Source organism: Conger conger, chromosome 15 (genome assembly GCF_963514075.1).
Source record: "Conger conger chromosome 15, fConCon1.1, whole genome shotgun sequence".
NCBI classification, from domain to species: Eukaryota; Metazoa; Chordata; class Actinopteri; order Anguilliformes; family Congridae; genus Conger; species Conger conger.
This window is the reverse complement of record NC_083774.1, coordinates 26,582,167-26,608,205: the sequence shown is the minus strand read 5'-3', so window position 1 is coordinate 26,608,205 and position 26,039 is coordinate 26,582,167. Positions and strand designations below refer to the sequence as shown.

At 44.2% G+C, this 26,039-nt stretch overlaps 3 protein-coding genes across 5 annotated transcripts; 2 read left to right on the top strand and 1 right to left on the bottom strand.

Moving 5' to 3' along the window:
- The first annotated feature begins 394 nt into the window (after positions 1-394).
- Positions 395-10,161, top strand: has3 (hyaluronan synthase 3). Of its 2 annotated transcripts, none has more exons than XM_061222601.1 (4): positions 395-428; positions 6,634-7,220; positions 8,764-8,865; positions 9,209-10,161. In XM_061222601.1, the coding sequence occupies exons 1-4, from the start codon at positions 395-397 to the stop codon at positions 10,136-10,138; spliced, it is 1,653 nt and encodes a 550-aa protein (XP_061078585.1). In that variant the 3' UTR covers positions 10,139-10,161. The 2 variants fall into 2 exon arrangements, with proteins under 2 accessions (XP_061078585.1, XP_061078584.1); XM_061222600.1 differs by lacking the exon at positions 395-428 and adding an exon at positions 3,785-4,027 and having other exon boundaries at positions 6,618-7,220.
- A 4,405-nt stretch (positions 10,162-14,566) lies between these two features.
- chtf8 (CTF8, chromosome transmission fidelity factor 8 homolog (S. cerevisiae)) lies at positions 14,567-16,195 on the bottom strand. The gene is made up of 4 exons (XM_061222486.1): positions 16,044-16,195; positions 15,788-15,826; positions 15,440-15,557; positions 14,567-15,097 (listed from the first exon to the last, which is right to left on the bottom strand). Exons 2-4 carry the CDS (start codon positions 15,820-15,822, stop codon positions 14,864-14,866), a joined length of 387 nt encoding a protein of 128 aa, XP_061078470.1. The 5' UTR covers positions 15,823-15,826; positions 16,044-16,195; the 3' UTR covers positions 14,567-14,863.
- Positions 16,174-24,476, top strand: utp4 (UTP4 small subunit processome component). 2 transcript variants are annotated; one of them, XM_061222485.1, is made up of 17 exons: positions 16,174-16,388; positions 16,763-16,934; positions 17,211-17,399; positions 17,916-18,000; positions 18,153-18,242; positions 18,678-18,889; positions 19,024-19,195; positions 19,282-19,373; positions 19,783-19,879; positions 20,020-20,084; positions 20,690-20,812; positions 20,989-21,145; positions 21,252-21,358; positions 21,829-21,924; positions 22,515-22,700; positions 23,250-23,360; positions 24,280-24,476. In XM_061222485.1, the coding sequence occupies exons 2-17, from the start codon at positions 16,776-16,778 to the stop codon at positions 24,394-24,396; spliced, it is 2,058 nt and encodes a 685-aa protein (XP_061078469.1). In that variant the 5' UTR covers positions 16,174-16,388; positions 16,763-16,775; the 3' UTR covers positions 24,397-24,476. The 2 variants fall into 2 exon arrangements, with proteins under 2 accessions (XP_061078469.1, XP_061078467.1); XM_061222483.1 differs by having other exon boundaries at positions 16,175-16,334.
- Positions 24,477-26,039: the final 1,563 nt, after the last annotated feature.

The window sequence follows — 26,039 nt, the reverse complement described above, 5'->3', positions numbered from 1 at the left end:
CGGGTCAGGAAGGTAAGGAAACCATGGACGTGGACGTGTATGTGTTATGTGTGTGTGTGGGTGTGCTTGCGTGTTGCAGAACAAGAGTGTTTGTTGAGGGAGTTTGTGTGAGTACACATCTGTGTGTGTGTGTGTGTGTGTGTGTGTGTGTGTGAAAGAGAGAGAGAGAGGGAGAGAGAGGGAGAGGGAGAGAGAGAGAGAGAGAGAGAGTACGGTATTAAAATGAAAGAGGTCATTGTAAAATGTTTGTGTATGGCATTTAAGGGGTGTGTGTGTGTATGTACCTGCAAAGAGAACTGTTGTGTAAGTTGTGGAGATGTTAATGTGTGTCAGTCATTAGTTGAGTAAGTTGCAAGGTTTTTTAAGTCACGGTTGGGCTGCAATTCTGTTGAATATGAAAATATTACACCAGAATTTAAAAAGAATTTCTCTAGAAATATAGAGATATGTGTGTTTGGGGGTGGGGGGTGGCGGTAGGGGAAGCAGGCCTTTCTGCTGAAACAGTGACTGTGTTTGTGGGTCTGTGTCAGTGAGGTTGAGTTTCCACTCTCTGTGGTATATATTAGTGCATACTGGCTGGCACACACACATTTTCCTTCCCTGAGGCTCACCGTTAGTGCTCCTCTGAAGGCCAGAATAGACAGGAGTTCCTCAGTATTCTGTTTGAAGGATGTCAACTCTGAGGGGGAAAGGGCCCTTGTGCCCAGCGCCACCCTGGGCTTACATTGGTGCTCCTGGGACTTAAAATGCATAAATGAGCTTAAATAATTGTACATACCACATGCTTAAACACTGTACAGAGATACAGTTGACGTACATATAGCCTACAGTATATAAATATTGCAATACATTTAAATATAGGACATATACATATTGAAATGTTATTTCACCTTTAGATACCCAGTGAAGGTAAAACATCCTACTGCATATCCAGGATAGTTTTAACTTAAACACTTTGCTGACCTGTTCACACAAAAAATGGTATGTTATGCAAAAAACAAAAAACATCCAGTGAGCGACAAAAAAGCTTAGTTAACGAGAGTGGTCAGAGGAGAATGGCCAGACTGGTTCAAGCTAACAGGAAGGTAACAGTAACTCAAATAACCACGTGGTCTGCAGAAGACCATGGAGTACAACAGCAGAAGACCAATAAATGTAAAAAATAAGTCAAATAATACCCAATAAAGTGGTCACTGAGTGAGTAACTATAAAAGATAGTATTATACAACACAGAATATATAAATGGGAACTACCTGCACTGAGCCAAGCTTCATCTGTTTATTTGCCACTTAACCCTCCTATTATGTTAAGAGTTTATGACCGCTTTTATGTTTGGGGTCAAATTGACCCCAACAGTTTTAAAAAATGCAAAATTATAGAAAAAAGAATGTTGACACTTTGTGTATTGCCTTCTTATTGTCTCCCATAATAATCCATAAATATGAAAAATCTGTGAGAAACATCTCATTTTAGAGCCTGAGGTACAGGAAGTGAAAGGCGTTTGGCATCTGTATAGGAAAGTGCCACCAGAAACATCCACAAATAAATCTGAGATAAAAATAGAAATGGTTGTATAATAAGCCCATACAACAAATGTAAAGTTGGTATAGGACTTCTGAAAACATAGCATTATGTTTATTGCATGTTTAATCCCACCAAAATAGGAAATGTAAAAAAATCATACAGTATCAAGATGAAAATAAGATGAACTGGTTTTTAAGAGATGTCAAACACTGAATGGGGTCAAATTGACCTCAAACATAATAGGAGGGTTAAATCAGTCTGTGTTCCTCCACTCAACATTCAAAGGCTTTTATGATTCACCAGATCGGCAGAAAACATATACGTGAAATGTAATATTCAGAGCGCTGATATAATTCACATAATAACTATTAGCAGTCATTTTAGTAATTTGTTATATCATTGGTTTCTATGCAATGCCAGCCCAATGTTATTCAGCAATGGATGAGGTATATTATTATGCTGCTTCACAGCTGGGACACTCATATATGAAGTTAATTATGCTGGACCATCATACTCTGGGCACTAATTGAGTTCAAATAATGGACATTTTACAGTCCGATATTTAGAATGTAAAATAAGTGGACAGACTCACTCTCTCTTGCTCTCTCTTTCATAAACTCACATGCAAGCACACACAGCCACACACATACACTCATAGAAACACATTTGCACACACACACACACACACACACACACACACACACACACACAGAAGCAATCACATACACAAACAGTGGATAATGTGCTGTTAACTAAAAAAATAATAGTTATTGACATAAGCTTCATATTTTCCAAAATGTGTAAAGTAGTGCGCTTTATTTATGATTCAATGGAATAAACCAAAGTCTTAAATTTTCCCCCAAAAAACAGGTTCCACAATTATTGCCACTCCTGGTTAAATACTTTGTGCAAATATCCCTAGAAAAAGATGACAGCCGTGAGTCTTTCCCTATAATTTGTGTTAAGGTTAGAGAATACTTTTGGAGTGATTTGACCCTTCCTCAATGCAGAACTCTTCAGAATAATTAAAATCCTTGGGATACCCCCCTCTTCAGTTCAGACCACAGGTTTTTCATGGGTCTGGAGCCTGAGATGGCCATTGCAGAACATGGTTGTTGTTTTTCCTTAACTAAGGAAATGTTGTATGTATGCTTGGAGTTATTGTCCTGCAGGACAATCTACCTACAACCAAGACTCAACTTTCTAGCAGAGGCAGCAAAGATTTCCTCGTACTTTGTTGAATTCATTGTGTCATGAGCCAAAGCATCAATGACTCACCGCCAAACATTTGCCGCCAAACATGTCGATGGTCCGTATGGCTAAAACATTCAATTTTGGTCTCATCTGACCGTAGCACCTTCTTCCAGTCATGATTCCAATGAGGTTTGCCAAACTCAGGATGCTTGGCTTTCCTTATTGTGCTTAGTAAGGGCTTTCTTTGTACCACCCTTCCAAAGCGTTTTCTGGTATGGAGTCTTTAGACTTGGTGACCCCCAAGACACAACCAATCTCTGCAATTCTTAAACTGCGATCCGTGGGTTACTTATGGCCTCCCTCACCATCTTTCTTACCGTCTGCAGGGATAATATGCACTTGCATCCTCTTTCTGGCAAGTTTTTTTTATCATTGCCCTTACAGTGCAAAGTGGTATGTTTAACTGTTTACATATCCATTTTTTTAGTATCCACTACCCTACTTGTCATGATCAATTACTATCTGTGTCTTCTGAATTTACAGTTCTTTGGCTTTTCCCATGCTGATGGTTGACAAAGGGATTTTGCATGCTTGATACCTCATCTTTTATACTCTAGTGAAACCGGGAGTAATGGAATGACACAATGTAGTTCCTTTAGACTGAGATTAACTAAATTTGTGTAAAATTGTATTGCTAATTTCACTTTGTGAGATTTTATCTACAATAATTGTTATGGCTGCAAATCATTTTGGCACCTGTGGTTTTCAGAAGTAATTGAGTAATCTCAATTATTAAACAGAAACATTGAAAGATGAGAGTAAAAAAGTATTGAAATATGCCTCAATAATATTTCTCAATTTAAAAAAATTATTCTATAGCCCATTGTACATACAGACATACACAAATAATCACAGAAACACATTCACAAATGCACACACACCCGGCCCTTCTAAGCCTCTCCCTCTTTCCTCTCACCTGGCCCAACCCCTCCCCTCCCTCTCATCGGCTCTGTTAAAGCACCCTGTCCCACAGCCAAAATCCTCAAGCTCTGTCTCACCTGAGACTCACACCTGGATACGAAAGCCACAGCTAACGGAGCTAGTAGATGTGAGGGCTCACAGATATCCTTCCTGCGAACACAGATACATCAAGTGAGAACACAAGGATATCTTACCTGAAGACAGAGATACTCACCTTTAAGCAAAGATACTCAACTGAGAGTATAGACACTCACCTGTGATATCCTTGGACTGACCATAGATTCCTGTCCAGGGCTGTGTGACGTTTTGAAAGATCACAATGACTATAGTAAGTACTGACCAGTAAATCCTCTTTGTGGCGAGAGGGAAGAAGAGTTGGATGACACACTGATGCTGAAAAGTCCTGAAAGTGTACACCTCCAGTTTTCTGACTGCATTGTATTGCAGGCTTTACTGGGTTTTTATTTATCATAATTGGCAATCATTGCTTAACTTGGAGGCACTTGTGGGATATTAAAAGTGGCTCTTGTTGGGTTTTTTAAGGTTCTTGGGATATTTTAGAGGCTTTTACTGGGTTTTAGTGGCTCTTTTAGGCTGTTAAAGGCTCTTGTAATATATTTTTTAAGGCCTCGTGAGATTTCAGAGGCTCTAGTCCAGATTGTGGTTCTGGGTTTGTAGCTCTACGCTATGGACAGTGTTATACAATTGTTGTGTCTTATTCTTACGGTGGGAGGCTAGCCTCCATGGGCTGTGTTTCTTTTCCGGAGCAGAGATGGATAATATGACGGGCTCAGTTAGTTCTGCTCTCATCCTGAGCAGGGCAGAAAAGGCAGTCTGTGCCCCTAATTAAGCACACAGTCTGTGACAGAGCCCGTCAGTGTGGTTGTCTGTTTGCCCCTCAGGGTGAACGGGTCCCGGTTCCCTGTAGATCCTCTCTGGGGAAAGGAGTGAAGAGGTGCTGCAGGGAACACAAACAGGCACATACGTATACACACACACACACACACACACACACACATGCACAGACACACATAGCTGTATAATTTTGTCTTTGGAATTATAATGAATTATGAGTGGTTTTGAGTGGTTTTGAGATATTGAGCTTCAAAGATTCCAAAGTGAATGGGCTCCAAGCAGATACTATTTCAATTTAGAATTTTCTCATACTTTAGGACAGTACTTTTGTGTAAAACACATATATTTAGTGCCCTATAAACAACATATTTATGACACAGATTCTTGTCATAAAAGTCTGCTGTGTGGATTGCTGTGTGTTGCTATTGCGATGGTTAGAATTATGTTTGTTGGTGGTTGTGGTGCTGTGTGTATGTGCGCAGGCGTGTGAGCGTGCGGAGTGTAAGGGTGTATGATATGAATCCCGCGAATGAAGCCGGTCTTTCTTCTGCAGTCTGATCGTGAGGGATGGGGTGGGGGGGTAATTTAATGAATGAAAGGGGGGGATTGTTCTCCCCCCGCCAGCTCTCCACTCCCAGAGCTCTGGCCAAGTCCAGCAGCCTTTAATTAAGGCCATTAGAGAGACAGAGGGAGGGAGAGAGGGAGAGAAGGGAACTAACATAGACACTCCAGCAGTACTAGTTAAGAGACTCTCCCACATCTGCCACTTTATAATAGAAAAAAAGAGATAGAAAAAGAGAAATAAATATATTAACTTTCCTGTAAATAGATGTCTTGCATGAGATATGTATTAGTCTGTGAATGCACATCAGGGAGAGTGCGTGAGTGTGTGTTTCTGTGTGTTTCTGTGTGTGTGCTATTCCTTGCACATAAGTGCATGTGAGAGAGTGTTTGTGTATGGGCTTCTGTTTTTGTAAAAGTGTGCATGTGTGAAGTGTGTGTGTATGTGTGTTTGTGTAAGCATGTGTGTGTGTGTGTGTGTGTGTGTGTGAAGTGTGTGTGTATGTGTGTGTGTAAGTATGTGTGTGTGCGTGTCCGTGTGTATGGTGGGACACTCGTGTGGAAAAGTACTGGCACAGGAAACTCTGCAAACCCAGTGGAAGCAGTCAGCATGTGGGGCAAGGCATAACCACGCCCGCAGAGCAGAGAGTCTTACTCTCCTCTCTGGAGAAAACACATCACTGCACATCACCTTCTTACTGTTGTCTGCAAAGCATGTGGCTATCCACAAAGAAGCCACTTATTTTTAGTAGAAACATTCAATAGAAACACTTTTTAATCCACACAACCTCCATCTTTATCTCGAGGGAGGCACAGGGGAAAGGCCCCAAAGTGTCTTGTCTTGTTATTTGTTTGTTGTGTGGATATACTACAACAATCACAGTGTTTATTTTATTTCTGTATTATTTTATCTATAATGTCTTGTTTTTATAATTCTTTATAATTGGCTGAATGTAAAGCACTTTGAGCTACATTTTATGAGTGAAATGTGCTTTATCAATACATTGTATTATTATTATTATTATTATTATTATTATTATTATTATCTCAGTTTGTTCCCAAATCTCCTAGAATGCACCATGCTAACAACTATATGTGCCTGCTAGCACCAAACTTGCTCATTGCTTACAACTCGATCCATACAATTTCAACACTAAAAGACACAACCCAGCTGATGGTACACAATTGAATACTGTTACTACTGCGTGTGTACATCTGTGAGAGAGAAGTGTTTTGCAGAACAACTAAAGCAGCATGCTTTATAACTGCAACCCTGAGGAATCAATTACAGTTTGCACTGGAAGTCTACTATGAATCCAGAAGAAGAAAAAAAAACTAGCTTCTCTTGTCGGTTATTTAACTGAAGATATTTTTATATGCATATGGACTATAATACAGGCTATAATGTCAGTAATGCTGTAGCCTGTATTGCAGTTCAGAGGCAGAGTCTGCTGTGACTGTGAGGTCTCTAAGTCCTTCTACCCCATGTCCCCTCCCCCTAGATGCCCTCTCGCTGCCGGACGGCACTGCACATCGTGGGCACCACGCTCTTCGCCGCGGTCGTCCTGTTCGGGATCCTCCTGGCCTACGTGACAGGCTACCAGTTCATCCACACCGAGCAGCACCACCTGTCCTTCGGGCTGTACGGCGCCATTTTGGCTCTGCACCTGTTCCTGCAGAGCCTCTTCGCCTTCCTGGAGCACCGGCACATGCGGAGGCCCGCCCGGCCCCAGCTGCTGCACCGGTCTGTGGCGCTCTGCATCGCCGCCTACCAGGAGGACCCGGACTACCTGCGCAAGTGCCTGAGGAGCGTCCGCCGCCTCTCCTTCCCCGGCGTCAAGGTGGTGCTGGTGGTGGACGGCAACCGGCCGGAGGACGCCTACATGATGGACATCTTCCGGGAGGTGATGGGCGCGGAGCAGGCGGGCAGCGTGGTGTGGAGCGGGAACTACCACTCGGAGGGGTCCCGGGCGGAGGACGCGGCCCAGGTGACGCGCGTGGTGCGCGGCTGCAAGTACTCCTGCATCATGCAGCAGTGGGGCGGCAAGAGGGAGGTGATGTACACCGCCTTCAGGGCCCTGGGAGACACGGTGGATTATATGCAGGTGAGTCTCCAGCTGCCTCTGCCTCAGGAGCGCTGGCTCTCTGCTTGCTGCCCTTCTTTGACACAACAGCTCCTGGGTTTTAGTTGATGGAGTGTCTGTAGTTTTAATGTCAGTGGCTGGCACCTGGTTGGAGTTTCTGTAGTTGTATTTGGAAACTTAGGAGTATCTTCAGTTTGGGATTCAGTGGCTGTGGTTGGCGAGTCTATAGTTTTAACATCAGTTGATGGTGTTTCTGTAGGTTGAGTGTCAGTAGATGTATTTGGAAACTTTGGGGTGTCTTCAGTTTGAGATTCAGTGGCTGTGGTTGGCGTGTCTTAAGTTTTAACATCATTGGCAGGTGTCTGGTTGGAGTGTCTGTAGTTTGAGATTCAGTTGATGTGCCTGGAGTGCCTGTAGTTTGAGCATCAGTATCTGGCATTTGCTAGTTTGAGTGTCAGTGGCGGGTGTCTGTTAGGTCCTATGAAGTCTGGATATCATTGGTTGTGGTTGGAGTGCCTGTGGTTTGAACGGCTGTGGCTGGTGTCTGTAATTGAACTGTCTGTGGTAAATTCTCAGGATAAACACTGTTCTGGTCTCTGGCGCCAACCTTTGAGGTTATAAAGATCTTACCACAACTACTGGACACACAAAGTCACCACCTGTTTCTTTCCAGCTGTTTCAAACTTTAAATAAATGCTCCCATCATTGTCACAGCTCAATAAATTCCTCTTTTCTCCTTTGATGGTACTTTTTGATGATGCGGATAATGGTCACTTGTGTTATCGCATATTTATTTGAGGTCGGCTCTTGCAAGGTGTCTAAGGCACAAGGAGAGGATTTGTTGATTGTTCTCGATGTATCTGAAGATGGTTCACCTTTGAAGGTTCACAGTGAGGGGTCAGACAGGGTCAGACACTGCCTGATGCACACCTGTACTTATTAAGCCCACCTCAGCACAGCTGCATTCCATCTGTGAACTCTAATACCCTCCAGTGCAGTCACAGCTAGATTGTCATCTGTTGAAATAAGTAGGAGTGTGTGCGTGTGTGTGTGCACACCTGCATGTGTGTGTGTGTGTGCATACAAGGATATGTCTTTTTGGGGTACAATTGTGTTTAAAACTAAATAGATAGTTTAAAAAAAAAAAAATATATATATATATATATATATATATATGAACATTTTCTGATAAATATTATATGTGCCTGCTTGCCTTTTTATATTTATGATTAGGCTCCCAGTATTGTCTTCCATTAATACCTAGATATTTTCACGTGGCACCACACATGTAGACAAATACACACACTGTTACTTACAGTGGTACGTACATACAGTGTTACTTACAGTGTTACATACAGGTGTTCATAGGGGTGTCAGGTTACCTGTTTACTCACCCAGTCCAGGTGTGTTATATGTAGAATACATGTTATCTCTGTTGCCAGATGTGCCAGAGAATATAGGTTACCTGTTTTACCTGTTTGATGATGTTTCCCTACTTTACGCCTGTCTGGGTGATGCAAAGTTATGAGCTGTGCAGTGACTGATACCTGCGTTACCTACGCAGGTGTGTGACTCAGACACAGTCCTGGACCCTGCCTGCACCATAGAGATGCTGAAGATTCTGGAAGAGGATCCCGAGGTGGGAGGAGTCGGAGGAGACGTACAGGTGTGTTTACATCACCCCCCTTGTATGATGTCGAAAGCAGTTGCTGCCCTGTGCAGCTTATCATCTCTCCCCGTCCCTGCACTGTGACCAACCACAGTGCTAATCTCCGCCCTGTCCCTGCATTCTGACCAATCACATTTCTCGTACCTACCCTGCTCCTGTTCCTGTATTACAACAACCAAACACATTTCTCGTACCTACCCTGCTCCTGTATTACAACAACCAATCACATTTCTCATACCTACCCTGCTCCTGTTCCTGTATCACAACTACCAATCACATTGTTCGTACCTATCCCGCTCCGGCATAGTAACCAATCGTATCCGCCCTGTCTCGCCCGCAGATCCTGAACAAGTACGACTCGTGGATCTCGTTCCTCAGCAGCGTGCGGTACTGGATGGCGTTCAACGTGGAGCGGGCGTGCCAGTCGTACTTCGGCTGCGTGCAGTGCATCAGCGGCCCGCTGGGCATGTACCGCAACAGCCTGCTACAGCGCTTCCTGGAGCCCTGGTACCAGCAGACCTTCCTGGGCACCAAGTGCAGCTTCGGCGACGACCGGCACCTGACCAACCGCGTGCTCAGCCTGGGCCACAAGACCAAGTTCACGGCGCGGGCCAAGTGCCTGACGGAGACGCCCACGGGATACCTGCGCTGGCTCAACCAGCAGACGCGCTGGAGCAAGTCGTACTTCCGCGAATGGCTCTACAACGCCCTGTGGTTCCACAAGCACAGCCTGTGGATGACCTACGAGTCGGTGGTGACCGGCTTCTTCCCCTTCTTCCTGGTGGCAACGGTGATCCAGCTCTTCTACCGCGGGCGTCTGTGGAACATCCTGCTCTTCCTGCTGACGGTGCAGCTGGTGGGGGTGGTGAAGGCGGCCTACGCGTGCTTCCTCCGGGGCAGCGTGGTGATGATCTTCATGTCGCTGTACTCGCTGCTCTACATGACCAGCCTGCTACCCGCCAAGATCTTTGCCCTGCTTACCATCAACCAGACCGGCTGGGGCACCTCGGGCCGCAAGAAGATCGTGGTCAACTTCATGGGGGCGGTGCCCGTGACCGTGTGGGCGGGCGTGCTGCTGGGCGGCGTGGCCTACACCATCTACTGCGAGACGCAGGCGGAGATGGAGAGGACCGAGCGGGTGCTGCTGGTGGCGGGAGCGGTGCTCTACGCCTGCTACTGGGCCGCTCTGCTGGCGCTCTACCTCGCCATCGTGGCGAAACGCTGCAACAAGCGGGAGGAGCAGTACAGCCTGGCTTACACCGAGGCCTAGGGCACGCCCACCGTCTCCACCCCCCCCCCCCTCTTTCTCATTGGTGCTGCTGACAGAGCTGACCCTGAGGCCCCGCCCCTCCCCAGGTGCTACGGTTCCCGGTTTTCCCGCCCGTTCAGAAATGACACACTTCCTGCGGGGTCTCCCGTGCCAAAGTTCAGGGGCTTCCTTCTTTGTTTTTATTTTCGTGTTTAAGACTGAACTCTAACAGGGAGTGAGGTGTGTGCTGAGGACGGTATGGCCAGCTGAGCTTTGAGCTCAGTGAGTTGGTTTTCGGGTGCAACTGGGTAGGTCGTACGGCCAGCTAGTTGGCCCAAATGGCAGCTAGCTGGGGCAATTGTGATAGCTATCTAGGTTGTATGGCCAATTGGCTTGGATAAATGAGCAGCTAGCCGGGATTAAGGTGGTAGCTAGCTAAAGAAGTTGAATAAATATTAAAACGACTTGCCATATGAGGGTCGCTAGCTCATGCAACATCAGCTACAATGGCGCGGGGCTTTCAGGAAACCAGAGGTTGTAAGCACATATCAGCTGCAGGTCTGGGGAGGGGGCGAAGGTGCAGGTCTTCACTCTTTCAGGGCATAGCTGCTATTTTGGCTCTCAGCTGACAGGAAGAGACCTGTTGAGGCAGGAAGCTGGGCAAGAGAAATAACACCTATTTGACAACACCAACTCAGCAACACTGACTCCTTCCTGTTTCATACCAGGTAGGACCTTGGAACTCTGCCATCACTCTCTCTACTGGTGCACTTTTAAAAATCAACTGACATTCAACTGACAATCCAGACTTTTGATTACTTTAACAGTTTGAAAAACTGGCCAAACACCTTCCACTTTGATGAGTCACAGGGTGGATAATGTGCACTTTTTTAACATCCACAAAGCGTGATCACCAGAACGAGTGGTCTTGCACTCCAAATCCACTTAAACACTTTTCCATTTAAATAAAACCTGCACACTCTTTTAACAAATTTGAATGTGCAAAATACATTATAGAATACAGAATTATGTGTTTACAGGTATTTTCTTAAATAAAGTTTTATCTCAGTCTCTCCTGTTAGCCCTGGTTTCTGGCACAGTGGTGTCGCAGCCACCAGGAGAGAGTGCTGTGATTAAACATAGCTGCCACTAGAGGGTGGTGTGGTGAGGAGTGCACGTGTCGGCCACGTATGGCACTGCAAACTTTATTTATTTATTTTTTAATCTACCGTGCTTGTGTTAATTTATAACACCCTTCCCAATTTAGAGACATAATAACATATGGGCGATTCTTACCAACTACATCAAGATTATAAATATGACTTAATGTACCATTTACAGCGACAGAACCTGGGTCAGCCACATGGTCATTACACCGCCAGAGACTGTGGGCTCATTTCATTCACTTATTTTATCATTCCTTGTTTCATTGTTCTTTACCTGACCCATAAATAGATCAAGATCTGCTGTCTTTAAGGACATTTCAATCCATTAAATGTTACTTCAAGAAGTTAGGAGCTAGGATGCTCCCAAAGCTTCCCTGGGCAAGGAAACATGAGTGCATCGCTCATGGAAGTGTTTTAATGTGTGTCATATACCGTCAGTGAGCACTGTATTAGGTAGGCCTGTACACCAGATATATATTCAATATTTAATCAGCCAATCATGTGGCAGCAACTAAATGCCAGATGTCAGAATGGGGAAGCATGGGGAAGAAATGTGATCTAAGTGACTTTGACAATGGAATGATTGTTGGTGCTGCGTGGTTTGAAGAGAAACTGCTCAGAGAATGGTGTGAAAAACAAAAAACATCCAGTGAGCAGCAGTTCTGTGGGCAAAAACACCTTGTTAATGAGAGGTCAGTGGAGCAGGGCTAGACTGGTCAAAGCTGACAGGAAGGTGACAGGAACCACACATTACAACAGTGGTATGCAGAAGAGCATGTCTGAACACACAACGGGTCAAACCACTTAAGTGGATATATTCCATTTGCCTAATTCACATTTCTCGATTCCCTATCATGTGCTTTTCTAACTTGCTTTACTTGCCTCCCCCAAAGGAAAGGACGCAAGGACAAAGGAGATGAAAAATAAGTGATTGGAAAGAGCCATGATGTACTTTGCATTAATTTTATTTCCTCTATCCAGTATGCGACACGAAACACCAGTGTACTGCCACCTACAAGTGCCATTTATGCTTTAATCTCTGTGTAATCAGCATCACTGTATAAATATCACATGCTGTGATTTTCCATTTCAGGCTTCCTATGACAAATAACACTAAAAAGAGTAATTATGCTAACTATTAGAGACAGAATGCAGACCAGTTTCTATCACCAGGTCATTACTGAAAATGAAAGTGTTCCTAAATTATTTGCTTAAATGAAGGTGACAAACAAAAAAGTAAACATGCATTTTAAAAGGTAGAGGAATATCCCTACTCTGTTCTTGTACTTTACAGGACTTTACCAGTGCTGCTTTGTTTTAAATAGTGGAAAGTTCAACTCTTGTACATGTATATGCATTCTATTGCATTACATTCTGTCATACAATAACAAATGATTCTTATCAAAGGATGATTGCACAAGGTGGAACTTTGAAGTACAGAACAGGAAAAACACATTGTGTTCTGCAGCACAAATATCCACAGTGCACATGACCGAGGGTCGGAATTCCCGGTGAAGTCAAGAGTTCCTGCCTCGTACTCCCCAGATTCAAACTCTGATCCCTTTGAAGTGATCAGATTAATTCATGTTTTCTCCTAGCTTTAAAATCAGTGTGTCCCTCCTCTACAACCTTCTGGAATACTTGCCTTGCTTCCATTGGCTAGGCTGTACGGTTTATATAAGACGGGTGTCGTGGTTGCAGTCTGGGTGGTATGTTAGTCATTGGTTTTGTCTGGTTGTTTGTGCTATATGGGTTTAGTGGTCTGAGTATGTGGTGGTGTTGTAGGGTTTAGCGGTTGGAGTCTCTATTGGTGTGCTATTAGGGTTGAGCCCTTGCAGTACAGGGCAAGCATGAGATGTGAGCTAATCAGACATGGGTCAAATACATAATTGTTTTGGATTCAAATATTTTTTTACACTTTACTGAGTGTATTGGAACCTATGAATAACTCTCAAAAAGTGCAAACCCCATCTTCTGGTCCCCTTGGTTGGCGCAGTTGCACCAGGCAAGATCAATCGAGCACAGAAAAGTATTTGACTCCAAAACAATTACATATATGACCCAGGTCAGGAGTACAGGTATTGTAGGTGATATAATTTAAATGCAATTTCATAATTTCCTCAAGAACACCTTAAAATATGATTACAGTTGATACTGTCACAATATATCTGGTGATAGCTACAATTACACGACTGAAATTTTGGTAAACCGGTTATAGAGACCAGTATCGATAGTCTTTCCTGTTGTTATAGAGGAACACTGAATGTTTTTAGGCCAGTGGTCTTTCAAAATGGTTTCTCAGTCCATGTGATTCTGAAGCCCATTGGAGAAAATTGGTAATAATTACTTTGGACGGCAGCTTCTCCTACTTCAAACCTGAACCTGGGGTCAGTGTGACCCACCCTTTAAAAAAAATCACTCAGTGTAAAATGTCTAGTGAAATCATTCATGCTGGTTGTTCCAATTGCGGAATCCATTTCCAGGGGTGCAATACTGTGACTCATCAATGTGTGGCACTGTGACACTTTCAAGAAACTGAACATGTACATGCAGCTCTTCAACTGGCATACCAGCTACTACACAACCCCCGCCCCACCCCTGCCCTTGTGCAACAAATATTCCCACACAGGGATAATATGTAGCTGTAACTTCAGTAGCAGTTTAAAGGTCTGAATCTCAAGTCCTAGTCTACACACATTTACCAACAACCAACCTAGAGGAATAAACCTGAGGCTTAAAACCTTACACCTTAGGGACTTTGGGACAATGTACAGTATATCAAATGTAAATAGCTTTTTGTATTATTAAAAGACAAGCATTTGTCTATTTAATGACTATGATGTGATGGATAATCTTATGTAAAATCTGTATTTTAAATTAAAGATGTATTTTTCCTTGTATGGTGTGGAACTATAAATATGTATTTAAATATATATTTTATTGTGTATATTTAAATATATAGCATAATGGATTTTAAAAAATCATTGAGCAATTCAAATGTTTATTTTTGCAATTGGTTAAGGCCCTGTAAGAAGTTGTGCATTTTTAATAAACAGTATTAAAATAATTATATGGGCTTCTTGTTTTGGTGACTGTGCCCTTCGGAATAGGCAAAAAAATTCTGAAATGGGGGGTTTTGGTCATCGACGGGTAACCCTGGTACACGAGAAAACCCTTACACCTCCAGCCTTCATTTCCCACAATGCCCCTCGACAGTCAAATGGGGCCATTCTTAGTGTTTTTTAAATTTCCTATGCTGCACCTCAACAGTATGAAAGTGATAAACATTTAGCTTAATTTATTATATACATGTAAATTCAGACAGTAGTCGACTTTTCCATAGAGACATAGTTGACAAATTTCCCTTGAGCTTCAGGGGTGTGCTTCCAACAGCAAACAATCACGTTTTATATCAACTCAGATGAGCCCCAGCATTTGTTCCATGCCCCCAGGGTATCTAGACAGCCCACAAAAGGTCAAATAGTTTTCAGGACTCAGGCACATCCTCAGAGGTAGGCTTCTCCTGTGACCCTGTCAGTCATGCAGAGGAGGGGCGGGGCAGACAGTCTTTTGGGCGGGATTACACTTTCTTGGGCACGTTGGTGATGATGGGTTTGGGGCGGGTCTTGAAGATGAGCTTTTTCTTTATGAGGGCAGAGACAGAGTATGAGGTGGGCTTCTCCTCGCCTGTCTCCATGGAGACCTGATCTGCCTGCGGCAGGCCGGAGTGCTTCTTCAGAACGGCGAAGGGTTTCTCCAGCTTCACCTGCTTCCCATACAGTATGTGGTGTCCCACGATGAGCACGGGGATGCCCTGGGCCAAAACAGGCGGGAGAGGGAGAGAGAGAGAGAGAGAGAGAGAGAGAGATGAGTCATGAAGTTAAACACACATACAGGTGAGATAGATAAACACACACACACAAAGAGTCACAAAGTTAACCACACACTAGCACATGCATACACTAGACACACATGCTACAAGGGTGATGACACACATAGACACAGATGAGACCCGAATGAACGCCACATACATATTCGCATGGATGTTTGTCTCCAACGGTCAAATTTACACACGCGGTGCAAAAAAGGAACAAGTGTGCACATGCTTTAAGAGGCCCTAAGTTCGCACTTCCTGTGCATGCCCTCCTCCCCATACCTCCTTGGTGTAGTGCAGGTCTCCCATCAGACTCTCAGGCAGACCCGTGTTCTGCCTGGACACCACCTCCCCCTGCAGCTCCACAAGCAGGCACTCCTCAGGCCCGCTCCCCTGCACACTGCCCCCCACAGGAAACACAGAGCATTACATACTATCGCACACTATCAAATCCACTTATTAATAACGTAAATATCGGCATTATTCGTGTTTGTTTGTAGTCATTGTTGTTGCCATACACAGTCCATTACTATTGAATATTCGGTATTTGTGCTACTGAATGGTATAACCAATATTCACCGTTAATGAACGGCAGTGTTAGCACTAATTTATGCGAGTGATTTTTCAAACCTTGAAACGATTATCTGAACCATCTTTGCTCTCATCCACCTATAGGAGAAAATACATATTTAGCTACAAATACAAATTGTAATGAAAGATCGATCATTTTCGCATCCACTGCATTAATCTATTGTGAAACAACGTTAGCTTGCTGCTTATCTAGTTTCCCGGTTCTGATAACAACAGATTATACATTCAGTAATAAATAAACTGCGTGGTACCGATTCGTCACAATCACGTTCAAGTATAGCTATGATCATTGTACCTGTCCGAATGACCTCCTAGACCCCTAATGGAGCCTTTGTTGATGCATTAGCTTTCTTTCCCAGCAGCAGAACTGCAACACAGCCGCAGAATCACGTCTGTCAGAATGACAAGCCTCCCGCCCAAAGCGCTGCAAACACATGTTTCCGGCACATGATGCGTAGTAGATGTTTCTCGTTCCGGGTGAAAGTTCTCCCACGTGGTAACATGGTGTAGTTGGCGTGTTTGTGCACTGGCAGGTTATGGAAGCGTGAAAACTAAAAGAAAATATATACACCAAGAGAAAACAAATGTAAGCGCCAGTCCAGTTAAATGATACAACTAGTTGGTTATGTGGATATTGCAGGTGATTCATTTGCAACGTTATCTTGACGTGTAAACATAGCTAGCTACCATTAGTTGGTTTAAAGATGTTCGCGGTACTAGTCTATACATAGTTGCTAGCTTGCAGATAATGTGCTTTTTATCCTGTGAACGTTCGTCTCAGCCGCCTCAAGCCGCTAATTTGTCTTTATCGTTTTTTAACGTTAGAATACTTGCGTGTCCATGTGTGATTTATTTTAATCTAAGTGGAGTTAAAGTCTTCGTTGGTTACCACAACTTGAATATGAGCTATGGGGTTATTTCTGTCGTTGTATGTTCGGCCTGAATTACAGCGTATTCGCGTTGTTAATAAATGTCAGTAACATTTCAATCTTTTCTTGCATTTTCTTCGTACAGTTTGAAAGCGAATATGGGGGAATTTAAGGTTCACCGCGTCCGGTTCTTCGACTACATGCCTACTGGGATCAGATGCATGGCATTCAACTCCAAAACGGAGAGACTGGCATTGGCGAGACAGGACGGAACCGTTGAGATTTTCAACTTTTCTGACAACTACTTCCAGGAAAAGGTGAAGATGTGTTGAGTTAACAGCGGTTTCTCGGGTCTCTTGGAGTTAGGAAGTTATTGCCGGGAGCATGGCGTGGCTTTACATCTTAGTGTGATATTGTAACAACTCCAACCTATCCTTCGCAAGGCCTCAATGAGAATGTAACTGCCTTAATATTGATAATAATGCACTTTTACATGAATGATTATGAAAGGCATTAAAACAACCCAGCGCTTCTGTGTGTAGAAAGTGGGTGCGTTGTATTTTGGTCCTCGAAAAATGTGTATGTCGTTACAGGTGATTCCAGGAAATGACACTCGGTCCATCGAAGCTGTCTGTTGGGTCGGGGAGCGGCTCTTCACGGCCGGCTTGAACGGAGAAATAACGGAGTATGACTTGGTCAACCTCCGCCCCAAATATTCCATGGACGCCTTTGGAGGACCCATTTGGACTTTGGCTTGTAATGCCCAGGGGACTCACATGGCGGTCAGTTGAACCCAAAAACACAACGCTTTTGAATTGACTGGATTGGCAGCGCTGTTAGATTTTTCGGTTTAATATGCACATTTAAAAAAAGATGATTTTGTCTCAGGCGTGATCAGTACAGATCTCCCTGATGGCTACGTGAAACCAATACAATGTCTGACGCAATTGTTTTTTAAAAAGCCGAGCCAAAATGAAGAGCCCCCTGCTAGTCATAGATTACCAGCGTCACAGCCAGTCTTTTAATAAACCATACTGTCGGTAAGACTGTCTGATGTGCTGAAGGTCAATAAGAGTCTAAGTCAAAGTCTTCCTGGCTGTCGCTTATGTCATTGGCTGGAATGCCAGCACCAAACGAACCGGTTCATGTTGTCTGATTTATTATAATCTATAATCTTTAGTTTGGTTAATCTAAACTGATAAGAGTCTTTAGAATATAGCCTTTGAATCGGTAATGAAATACAAAGTTGTTTCCTCTGCCAAAGCTGGTTTCTCTGCTGATGTTCCCTGGTTCTGCAGGTCGGGTGTGAAGACGGATCTGTGAAAGTGTTTGAGGTTCTGGATGACAAGATCCGTTTTGAAAAGAATCTGGACCGACAAAAAGGTGAAGTCTGAAGGATTCTGCTAGAAACTGTCTGGAAATATGTTCAGTGCTGCTCTTGATGTAAATTCCCCCCTATGCTGCTTCTCTTTTTCACTCCATGCACCTTCATAGTTCATGTTAATCTCTTAGTTGACCATGTTAATCATCCGCAGGCCGTGTTGTGTGTCTGTCCTGGCACTCGTCTGGAGCACAGATCGCTGCTGGAATGCTGGACATGATCCGCATCTTTGACGTCCAATCAGGTGAGAGGCTGCCATCTTCTAGATTGGCATGACGGCTATGATACTCTTTGAGAAACGGTCAGCAAGTTTTCATGTCTGAAAAACCGACATCTTGATTGATATTTAACAGCTTGATGTGGAAATTCTAGCTCCACCTTGATACATATGGGCAGGGGGGTGTTTCGCAAAACAGGATTACGTGGTTAGCTGGATGACTGCGCTGATAACTGTCCTTGTTTTACAGTGCAGTTATCTGTTGGATAATCTGATGGGTAACTGCACTGTAAAAACCTGGAACCCTCCCAAATCTGGAAAATGGACAGATTGAAGTAAAAAGAGCTAGCTCCAGCTAACTCTGTAATCCTGCTTTGTGAAACACACCCCCATGTACTGGAGCGTGGCCGGGCTTTGTGCTTTTGTCGGACGCAGTGTTTTGAGCATGACCTGCTCTTCCAGGTCGCGCTGTGCAGAGGATGCTGGTGGACCGCGGCACGGCGGGGATGCGTAGTCGAGAGTGCGTGGTCTGGAGCGTGGTCTTCCTGTCTGACTGCACGGTCGTCAGCGGCGACTCCGCCGGGAAGGTCCAGGTCTGGGACGGGAGCATGGGCACCCTCGTCAGGACGCACCTGGTGTCCAAGTGGGATGTCCTCTGTCTGTCCGTCTCGCAGGTGAGCTGGTACAGGTGGAGGTACACAGGCTAATGGTGTCACAGGGTGGTGGAGGATGGATGTTTGTGACCCTGCAGAGGGAGTTATAGCCTGTGAGATTAGGGCTTTGAGGAGTACCTGTGTATTCTTGACAGGACGAGACCAGCCTGGTTGCTGGTACGTCTGAAGGCACCGTAGTCCAGTTCCAGTATCTCTCGGCCACTCTGGGGGAGGGGGAGCAGGAGTGGACCAGGACCAGAACCTTCAAGCACCACACCCACGACGTACGCGCCGTGTTGGAGCTCCAGCGTGCCATTGTGTCCGGAGGTCAGTGTGCTGTAGCCCCCTGCTGTCCGGGAGGACTAATGATTCAGCTGACAAGTTGTGACTGTATATCTCTCCTTTTCCCTCAGGTTTGGACACACAGCTAGTGGTCAGGCCCCTCCTCGATAAGGTGGATGTCAAGTCCTACGACACAGTGCTTCGCAAGATCCATTTTCCCCACGTGAGGGCGCCATTGCGTTCATATTCTGTTTAGGTTTACCGTTGAGAGGTTTTCTGGAATGTTACTGCTTTTGTTGTAATTGCACAATGGAAGATGACAAATTGAGAAATTGACACTAATAAGATGCATGTGTGTGGGTGGATGCATTTATTTGTTTAAGCTGCTGTTGTAGGTAAGCATTTCACACCTGAGTCAGTTACATAATGGTTTTGGATTCAAATACTTTTCTGTGCTTGAATGATTTTGCCTGCTCCAGGGCCATATTGCACTTTTGTAGGGCATTTCCTAGGCTCCATTTCACAAGACTGGCAAAGTAAAGTGTAGAAAAGTATTTGAATTGAAAGCGGTTATGTCATTGGCCCTGGTTTGAGGCGTTCATTCTGTGGTAACATCGGCGTTCTCTCTCCAGCACAGCCTGGTGTCCTGTGCGGAGCGTGCGGGGCTGCTGCTCTTCCAGTTCCCTGCCCATCTGGAGCTGTGGAGGCTGGGAGAGAGCGACGCTCACGGTGAGCAGAGCGGCACTAACACAGCACGTTACTCTGCAGCTAACGTGTCCGTGATGTAACCGCAGAGTCCACTGTGGTGTAGAATGAGTCTGTGTTGACCATAGAGATGGTGAGATGTAGCGTGGCTGTGGTTTCTGCAGGTTGCCCTGGAGACAGCTTGGCAGTGAGGAGGAAACCTGAGAAGCTGCTGCAGCTAAAGAGAAAGGTGCGCAGCGGAAACGCCACGTCTCTCCTGTCTACCTCTACCTGTACCATTCCTGTCTACCTCTATCTGTACCATTCCTGCCCCCCTCTACCTGTACCATTCCTGTCCCCCTCTACCTGTACCATTCCTGTCTACCTCGGCCTGTACCATTCCTGTCTACCTCGGCCTGTACCATTCCTGTCTACCTCGGCCTGTACCATTCCTGTCTACCTCGGCCTGTACCATTCCTGTCTACCTCGGCCTGTACCATTCCTGTCTACCTCGGCCTGTACCATTCCTGTCCCCCTCTACCTGTACCATACCTGTCTACCTCTGCCTGTACCATTCCTGTCCACCTCTACCTGTACCATTCCTGTCTACCTCGGCCTGTACCATTCCTGTCTACCTCTACCTGTACCATTCCTGTCCAATCACTTGTATCGTCGCCTTTTAGAGGTGACCTGAATCGTCACCTGTGACATTACCTGTATAGTGAGTTAATTCCGATTCCACTGGCCGATGGTCAAATTGTTTGCTTTTTTGCATTTATCTCTCTAGGTGTAAGATCACAAGTATGCCATTAGAATGTTCTTAATTGTTGCTGACCTTTGACCTGTGACCCCCAGGGCGAGGAGCACATTAGCTGCAGCGCCTTGTCCCGCTGCGGCGGGTGGCTGGCGTACTCGAGCGTGTCCAGCGTGCGGCTGTTCCGCCTGAACTGCGACGACAACCACTTCAGCGTCGTCAAGGTGGGTGCCCCCGTCGCCGCCAAAATCGACACACATCTCCCCACGGCACTTTCTCTGAAAGCAGTACCTTTCAAAACCGTGCCGTGCATACTTCTGCCTCTAAATTAATTATATTAAGTATTTGAATCCAAAAATGTACGTATTTGACCCAGGTCTGCTATTCCCCCCCCCCATAGATCTCCAGGCTACCAAAGATTCTGAGCTCCGCCCACCAGCTGTGTTTCTCAGCAGATTCTTCCAAACTGTTTGCTGCCTCCTCCCACTCCACAGTTCATGTGATTTCCCTTAGCCAATCAGAGTGCAAGTACGTGCACACCTTCAAGCCTGTGTCAGGTGAGAAGAATCTTTGTTCTACCATAGCTGACCTGCAATTCAAAGGTTGTTATAGCGTATTTTTTTGCAAGAGATGTTACGTTTAAGCCTTGTTTGGCTCTTCCAGGTTGCACAGAGCCTGTTCACTTGCTGGCTCCCAGTGCAGATGGCGCGTGGCTGGCTACTGCAAACAGAGGGTGTGAGGTCCACGTCTACAACCTGCACAAACTCAAGGTCAATATCAGCTCAAATCTAGGGGGCGACATGGCTCAGGCAGTAAGAGCAGTCGTCTGGCAGTCGGAGGGTTGCCGGTTCGATCCCCGCCTGGGCTGTGTCGAAGTGTCCCTGAGCAAGACTCCTAACCCCCAAATGCTCCTGACGAGCTGGTCGGTGCCTTGCATGGCAGCCAATCGCCGTCGGTGTGTGGTGTGTGTATGAATGGGTGAATGAGAAGCATCAATTGTACAGCGCTTTGGATAAAGGCGCTATATAAATGCCAACCATTTACCATCTACCTATACTCGTTAAACTCCCCCTTTTCTCCCTTATACAAGCTTTCATTAGGCGTTTGATTGTGGTCGTAGTTTTCATTCTGTCAAATTGTATTCTAACTGCAGTTTGCGTTCTTAATGTACTTTTCATTCTGACTGCAGTTTTACCTATTGGAGCTTTTTCTGACTTGTGAACTACGACCTGTATTTCAGCCACACTGCACTGTTCCTGTGTACAGCTCTTGCCCCAGTGCCATGGCCATCAACCCCAGCACTAATGACCTACTGGTGGTGCATGCCGACCATCAGGTAAGCACCAGACAGGAAGTTCCCCATGCCTGTACAGGAAGTGTTGATTATGTGACCATTTTGAAATCTGATTAACTTGGCTAACAACAGCACAATGCCTAAATTTATTAATCCCATTACCTTTGAAATAAAGGCTATTTGGCTGCCATCTTGAAAACATTCAAAACTATTTTGGATCTTTTTTTTTTTTTAATGGCTATTTTTATCTTCAGCCAAGCCTTCTACATTGGATATCAAACTTTCTGCATTAGAATTTAAAAGTCTTGAGTTTTTAGATAGTGTATAGTCTCTCAAACTCCTTTCTTTTTCCCTCACATCCATAATGTAAGTTATTTGTCTTAATATGAAATCATTTTTTTTGGCCATTCCCTTCAGCCAAGTGAATGCTATGATGATATGCGTTAACATTTCTTATGTAAGAAGAGTAATTTATTGACGGATTTTGCTTGTCATTTTGTGTCCAAATGCCACATCCATGACGCTGAAATGACCCATGTATCTCCGGATGTATGAATCTGATATTGTGATTCCTACATCTGGAGCCTGTGATTGATGTGTCCGTGGCTAATGTTGTGGTAATGTCTCTGTAGATATTTGAGTTCAGCATAGCAGAGAGGCGATACACCGATTGGAGCAGGACGTTACAGAGGGAGGGGCTTCACCCGCTGTGGAGTGAGAGGGACACGCCCATCACACACGTGAACTTCAACCCCCAGAAGCCCTCCCAATTCCTCTTGCACGACATGTACATGTTCTGCGTCGTTGACCAAAGCCAGGTGAGAGAGACTCCCAATTATTATTCTTGTGTAGTATTAAAGGTACAATAGGTAGGATTTATGTTAAAACATTGTTACAAGGCCATTGTAAATCCCTTCCTATCATTGAAAATGGTTTTGTAGGGGTTTCAAAACTTCGGGTTTCAAAATATGCAGTTGACGCCCCCAGACTCTGTACAAAACATTGTACAGCTTTACAAAAATTAAAGCTCATTGGTTGAAAATTGGTTCTAATTGCCACACCCAATTGCATGTGCGTTTACTGAGGTGGGTGTTTGTTGCTGCAATTCCTCTCTTGACCATTAGATGTCCAAAATCTATTGTACCTTTAACAAAATCTTGTCAAGCAGTGTTTATACAAGATCTTAGACAGTGGTCTTAAATTTGGTGCCATGGAATGACTGTGTATATGCTGGTTTTTATTGTAGCCTCAGATCTTGAATATATTCGTTTTTCAATTATTTTCCTGTAGGTTAAAGTGAAATGTGTTATTTGTCAATCATTGTACATGAGTCATCCGAAGTGAATGCTTCCCCTCTGCCCTTACAGCCCCTCCCTGACCGGACCACCCAGTTTTACAATCAGCTGACTCTGAGGAGCCTATCGGAGGAGGAGAGACAAAGCCGTATCCACGCTTTTAAGATCTGCAAGAAGTTCCAGGTGAGGGCTGTGGCCTGTTACCGTGGTGACTGGGGTTGTGGACAACATGTCACCATGGTTACAGACAATACCGACCCCTCAGTATTAACTCTACTACAGTCTGCCTTTTGCAAGCATTTTAAATGTACTGTATATGGTACATCATACTGTGGGTGTTACAAATAACACCACATAATTATATGGTGCTTTATATGAGCTACTGTATATCATGGGATGTTCGCAGCTTACCAAAAGATGATTCAAGCTTTCTGTTTGTGTGTCACTCGCAAGGTCTTTTGATGATATGAAAGTGTGTACCTGGCGAAGGTCCTGTGGGTGTGAGTGAGTGTTGGCTCATCTGAGCACATACTGGAGAGGATGGGACGGGCTAGACATTGTAGCACCTGGAACTATGGCTTTTTCCCCCATTGACTTCCATGTAAAAACCCAAGCTGATGTAACAACCAAAGAAAACGTAATGGTGAATTATTTTAAGCAATAGACTGAATTTTGTGTAGCAGTCTGTGAAACGATGATCGCTTTGATATTTAACTTTAATACCTTTTTTTAAATACCTTATACTTGGCCGAGGTAGCAAACTATTTTAACTGCTTCATTGCTTAGCATGTCAGCTGAACCGCAGCAGTTAGATAGCTTATCACTTTATTTGTCAAACATTTTCTATTATATTCTTCCAGACCTCAGAGACGAAAGATTGGAGACAGGGCTCCTTCCTTATTCAAATCATCGTTGCTCAAACTACTCCACAGAATTAAATTAATTGCTAAAAAAAATGGAATGATTATGTTTCCTCTGGTTGGTAAATCAGCTTGTGTTTTTACATGGAAGTCAATGGGGAGGGGGAAGCTATCTTGCACTCAGCAGCCAGCCACGTGCTGTGGTCCCTGTAGTTATGCGCATGTCTCGGTTGTGCCCACAGCCCCTCCTCAGCATGCACGCGCTGGAGGACGGCGCACTGGTTGTGGTGGAGCGCCCCCTGCTGGACATCGCCACCCAGCTGCCGGCACCCGTGAGACAGAAGAAGTTTGCCACATAATCAGCCCGACCCTCTTTGGAGACGCTCCTTTGTAAAGATCTTTTTTCCACGCAGTAAAAAAAATTAGATATTTACTTAAACATCGGCTCTTTCAGTTCTTTGTTCGCGTTGGAGCATGGGAGTGGGGTAGGTGGAGTGCTATAGTGGTTAGGGAACGTTTTAGCACGAAACTTGTGGGTTTAGTTCCCGATGTACTCTCGAGCAAATTACTTGAACTGCGTTACTTTACTGGGCAAAGTAGCTAAGATAATCTTTACGCCATCACACCAACATGCTCTTGCAGTTCAGCGCAAGTTCATGTCATGACATGGCCTATCGATACACAATGCTACACAAATACATTATGAATACATTTTTGATACTACAGAAATACACTGTGTATGAAATACTAAATTCATTATTTATATTCTGCCATTAAAATAAATAAATATAAATAAATATATATATAAATACACCAATACTATATAACTGGTCCTCACTCCTGATCGTAGAGACCCCCTGGGTGTGCTGGCTTTAGTTGTTACTTGACACTTAACTGGGTAATTGACTGCTTTAATTGATAAATTCAATCGCCTCACTTAGGGGTTCATTCCAATTGCTTATTTTTCTCTTGTTTTTTTTCTATGATTTGCTCCTGTCCTGGAAATTGAACAAGGTCCGCCGACTCGCTAAATGTTCCTTCTAGGAGCTGGAAGTAGAAGTTAGGAACTCCCAATCTTTTGAGCAAGAACCTCAGTGCATCCTTTACATTAGTATTTCTTCGGAAAGTCTGACGTATAAATGATTGACCTGTGGATCCACCTCTCCCCATCTGACACGTCTGTTACTTGTGTGTCTTCAAACTGACATTTGAAGGACCAAGGACATTTCATTTGCCTTATTCTCATTTTCTTCATTTCTTTTTCTTGCCACTTTTCCTAGCCTCTCCTGAGGATCACTGCTATATAAATAGTCATTATGCAAGACCACTTAATTTTTTGCGAAAAATACATAGTACCCTTGGTACTGCAGAAATGTACACTGCTGTAAATGGGAAATGAAGGTTGTCAGATTGTTTGAATTCCCTTATCAAGACAAAGGCTGAATGGCAAGCCTCCCTACAGATGAATGGTAAATGGTATATGGTATATTATCCAAACGCTGTACAATTGATGCTTCTCATTCACCCATTCACAAACACACTCGCACAGCAATGGCGATTGGCTGCCATGCAAGGCACCAACCAGCTCCAATGTGAGATGAGTTGAAGACACTGGCTTAGCATTTTTATGTTGAAGAACCGTGAAATTCTTGTCCTTGAAGCTTCTAGGCCATTATTTTAGAATAGAAAATGGAATAGATTTTCAAATAACATCCTCCATCAATTTCCACCAATGTATTTTTGTGGGGTTCGTCTTGAAAATATTTTATTGTCCTTTGAGAATTGGTATTGCGTTGAAAGAGTTTGTTTTCCTATTAATGTGCAGTCATTAGATAAAACAATTTATCCATGAATCTAAATGTGATCCTGATTTTCAATTTCAAAGCTATCCTAATCTCCACCTTAGAATTTTGAAAGGCTTAAAAACAACATTTGATATTTGATATTCCAGGTAGGATTGTATTGCAAAATCCTTATCTCAATTTTAGGATTAGGATCACAG

What these genes read in the sequence shown, in the direction of transcription:
- has3 (XM_061222601.1), top strand. Translation starts at nt 395, where the DNA reads ATGAAAATATTACACCAGAATTTAAAAAGAATTT. An exon ending in CCAGAATTTAAAAAGAATTT is followed by an intron (nt 429 to 6,633) that starts CTCTAGAAATAT and finishes CCTCTCGCTGCC; the next exon opens with GGACGGCACTGCACATCGTG. An exon ending in ACACGGTGGATTATATGCAG is followed by an intron (nt 7,221 to 8,763) that starts GTGAGTCTCCAG and finishes TTACCTACGCAG; the next exon opens with GTGTGTGACTCAGACACAGT.
- chtf8 (XM_061222486.1), bottom strand. Translation starts at nt 15,822, where the DNA reads ATGAGAGCAAAGATGGTTCAGATAATCGTTTCAAG. An exon ending in GTTCAGATAATCGTTTCAAG is followed by an intron (nt 15,558 to 15,787) that starts GTTTGAAAAATC and finishes TGTGGGGGGCAG; the next exon opens with TGTGCAGGGGAGCGGGCCTG. An exon ending in ACCTGCACTACACCAAGGAG is followed by an intron (nt 15,098 to 15,439) that starts GTATGGGGAGGA and finishes GTTTTGGCCCAG; the next exon opens with GGCATCCCCGTGCTCATCGT.
- utp4 (XM_061222485.1), top strand. Translation starts at nt 16,776, where the DNA reads ATGGGGGAATTTAAGGTTCACCGCGTCCGGTTCTTCGACTACATGCCT. An exon ending in GAATCTGGACCGACAAAAAG is followed by an intron (nt 18,001 to 18,152) that starts GTGAAGTCTGAA and finishes AATCATCCGCAG; the next exon opens with GCCGTGTTGTGTGTCTGTCC. An exon ending in ACAACCTGCACAAACTCAAG is followed by an intron (nt 21,359 to 21,828) that starts GTCAATATCAGC and finishes CCTGTATTTCAG; the next exon opens with CCACACTGCACTGTTCCTGT.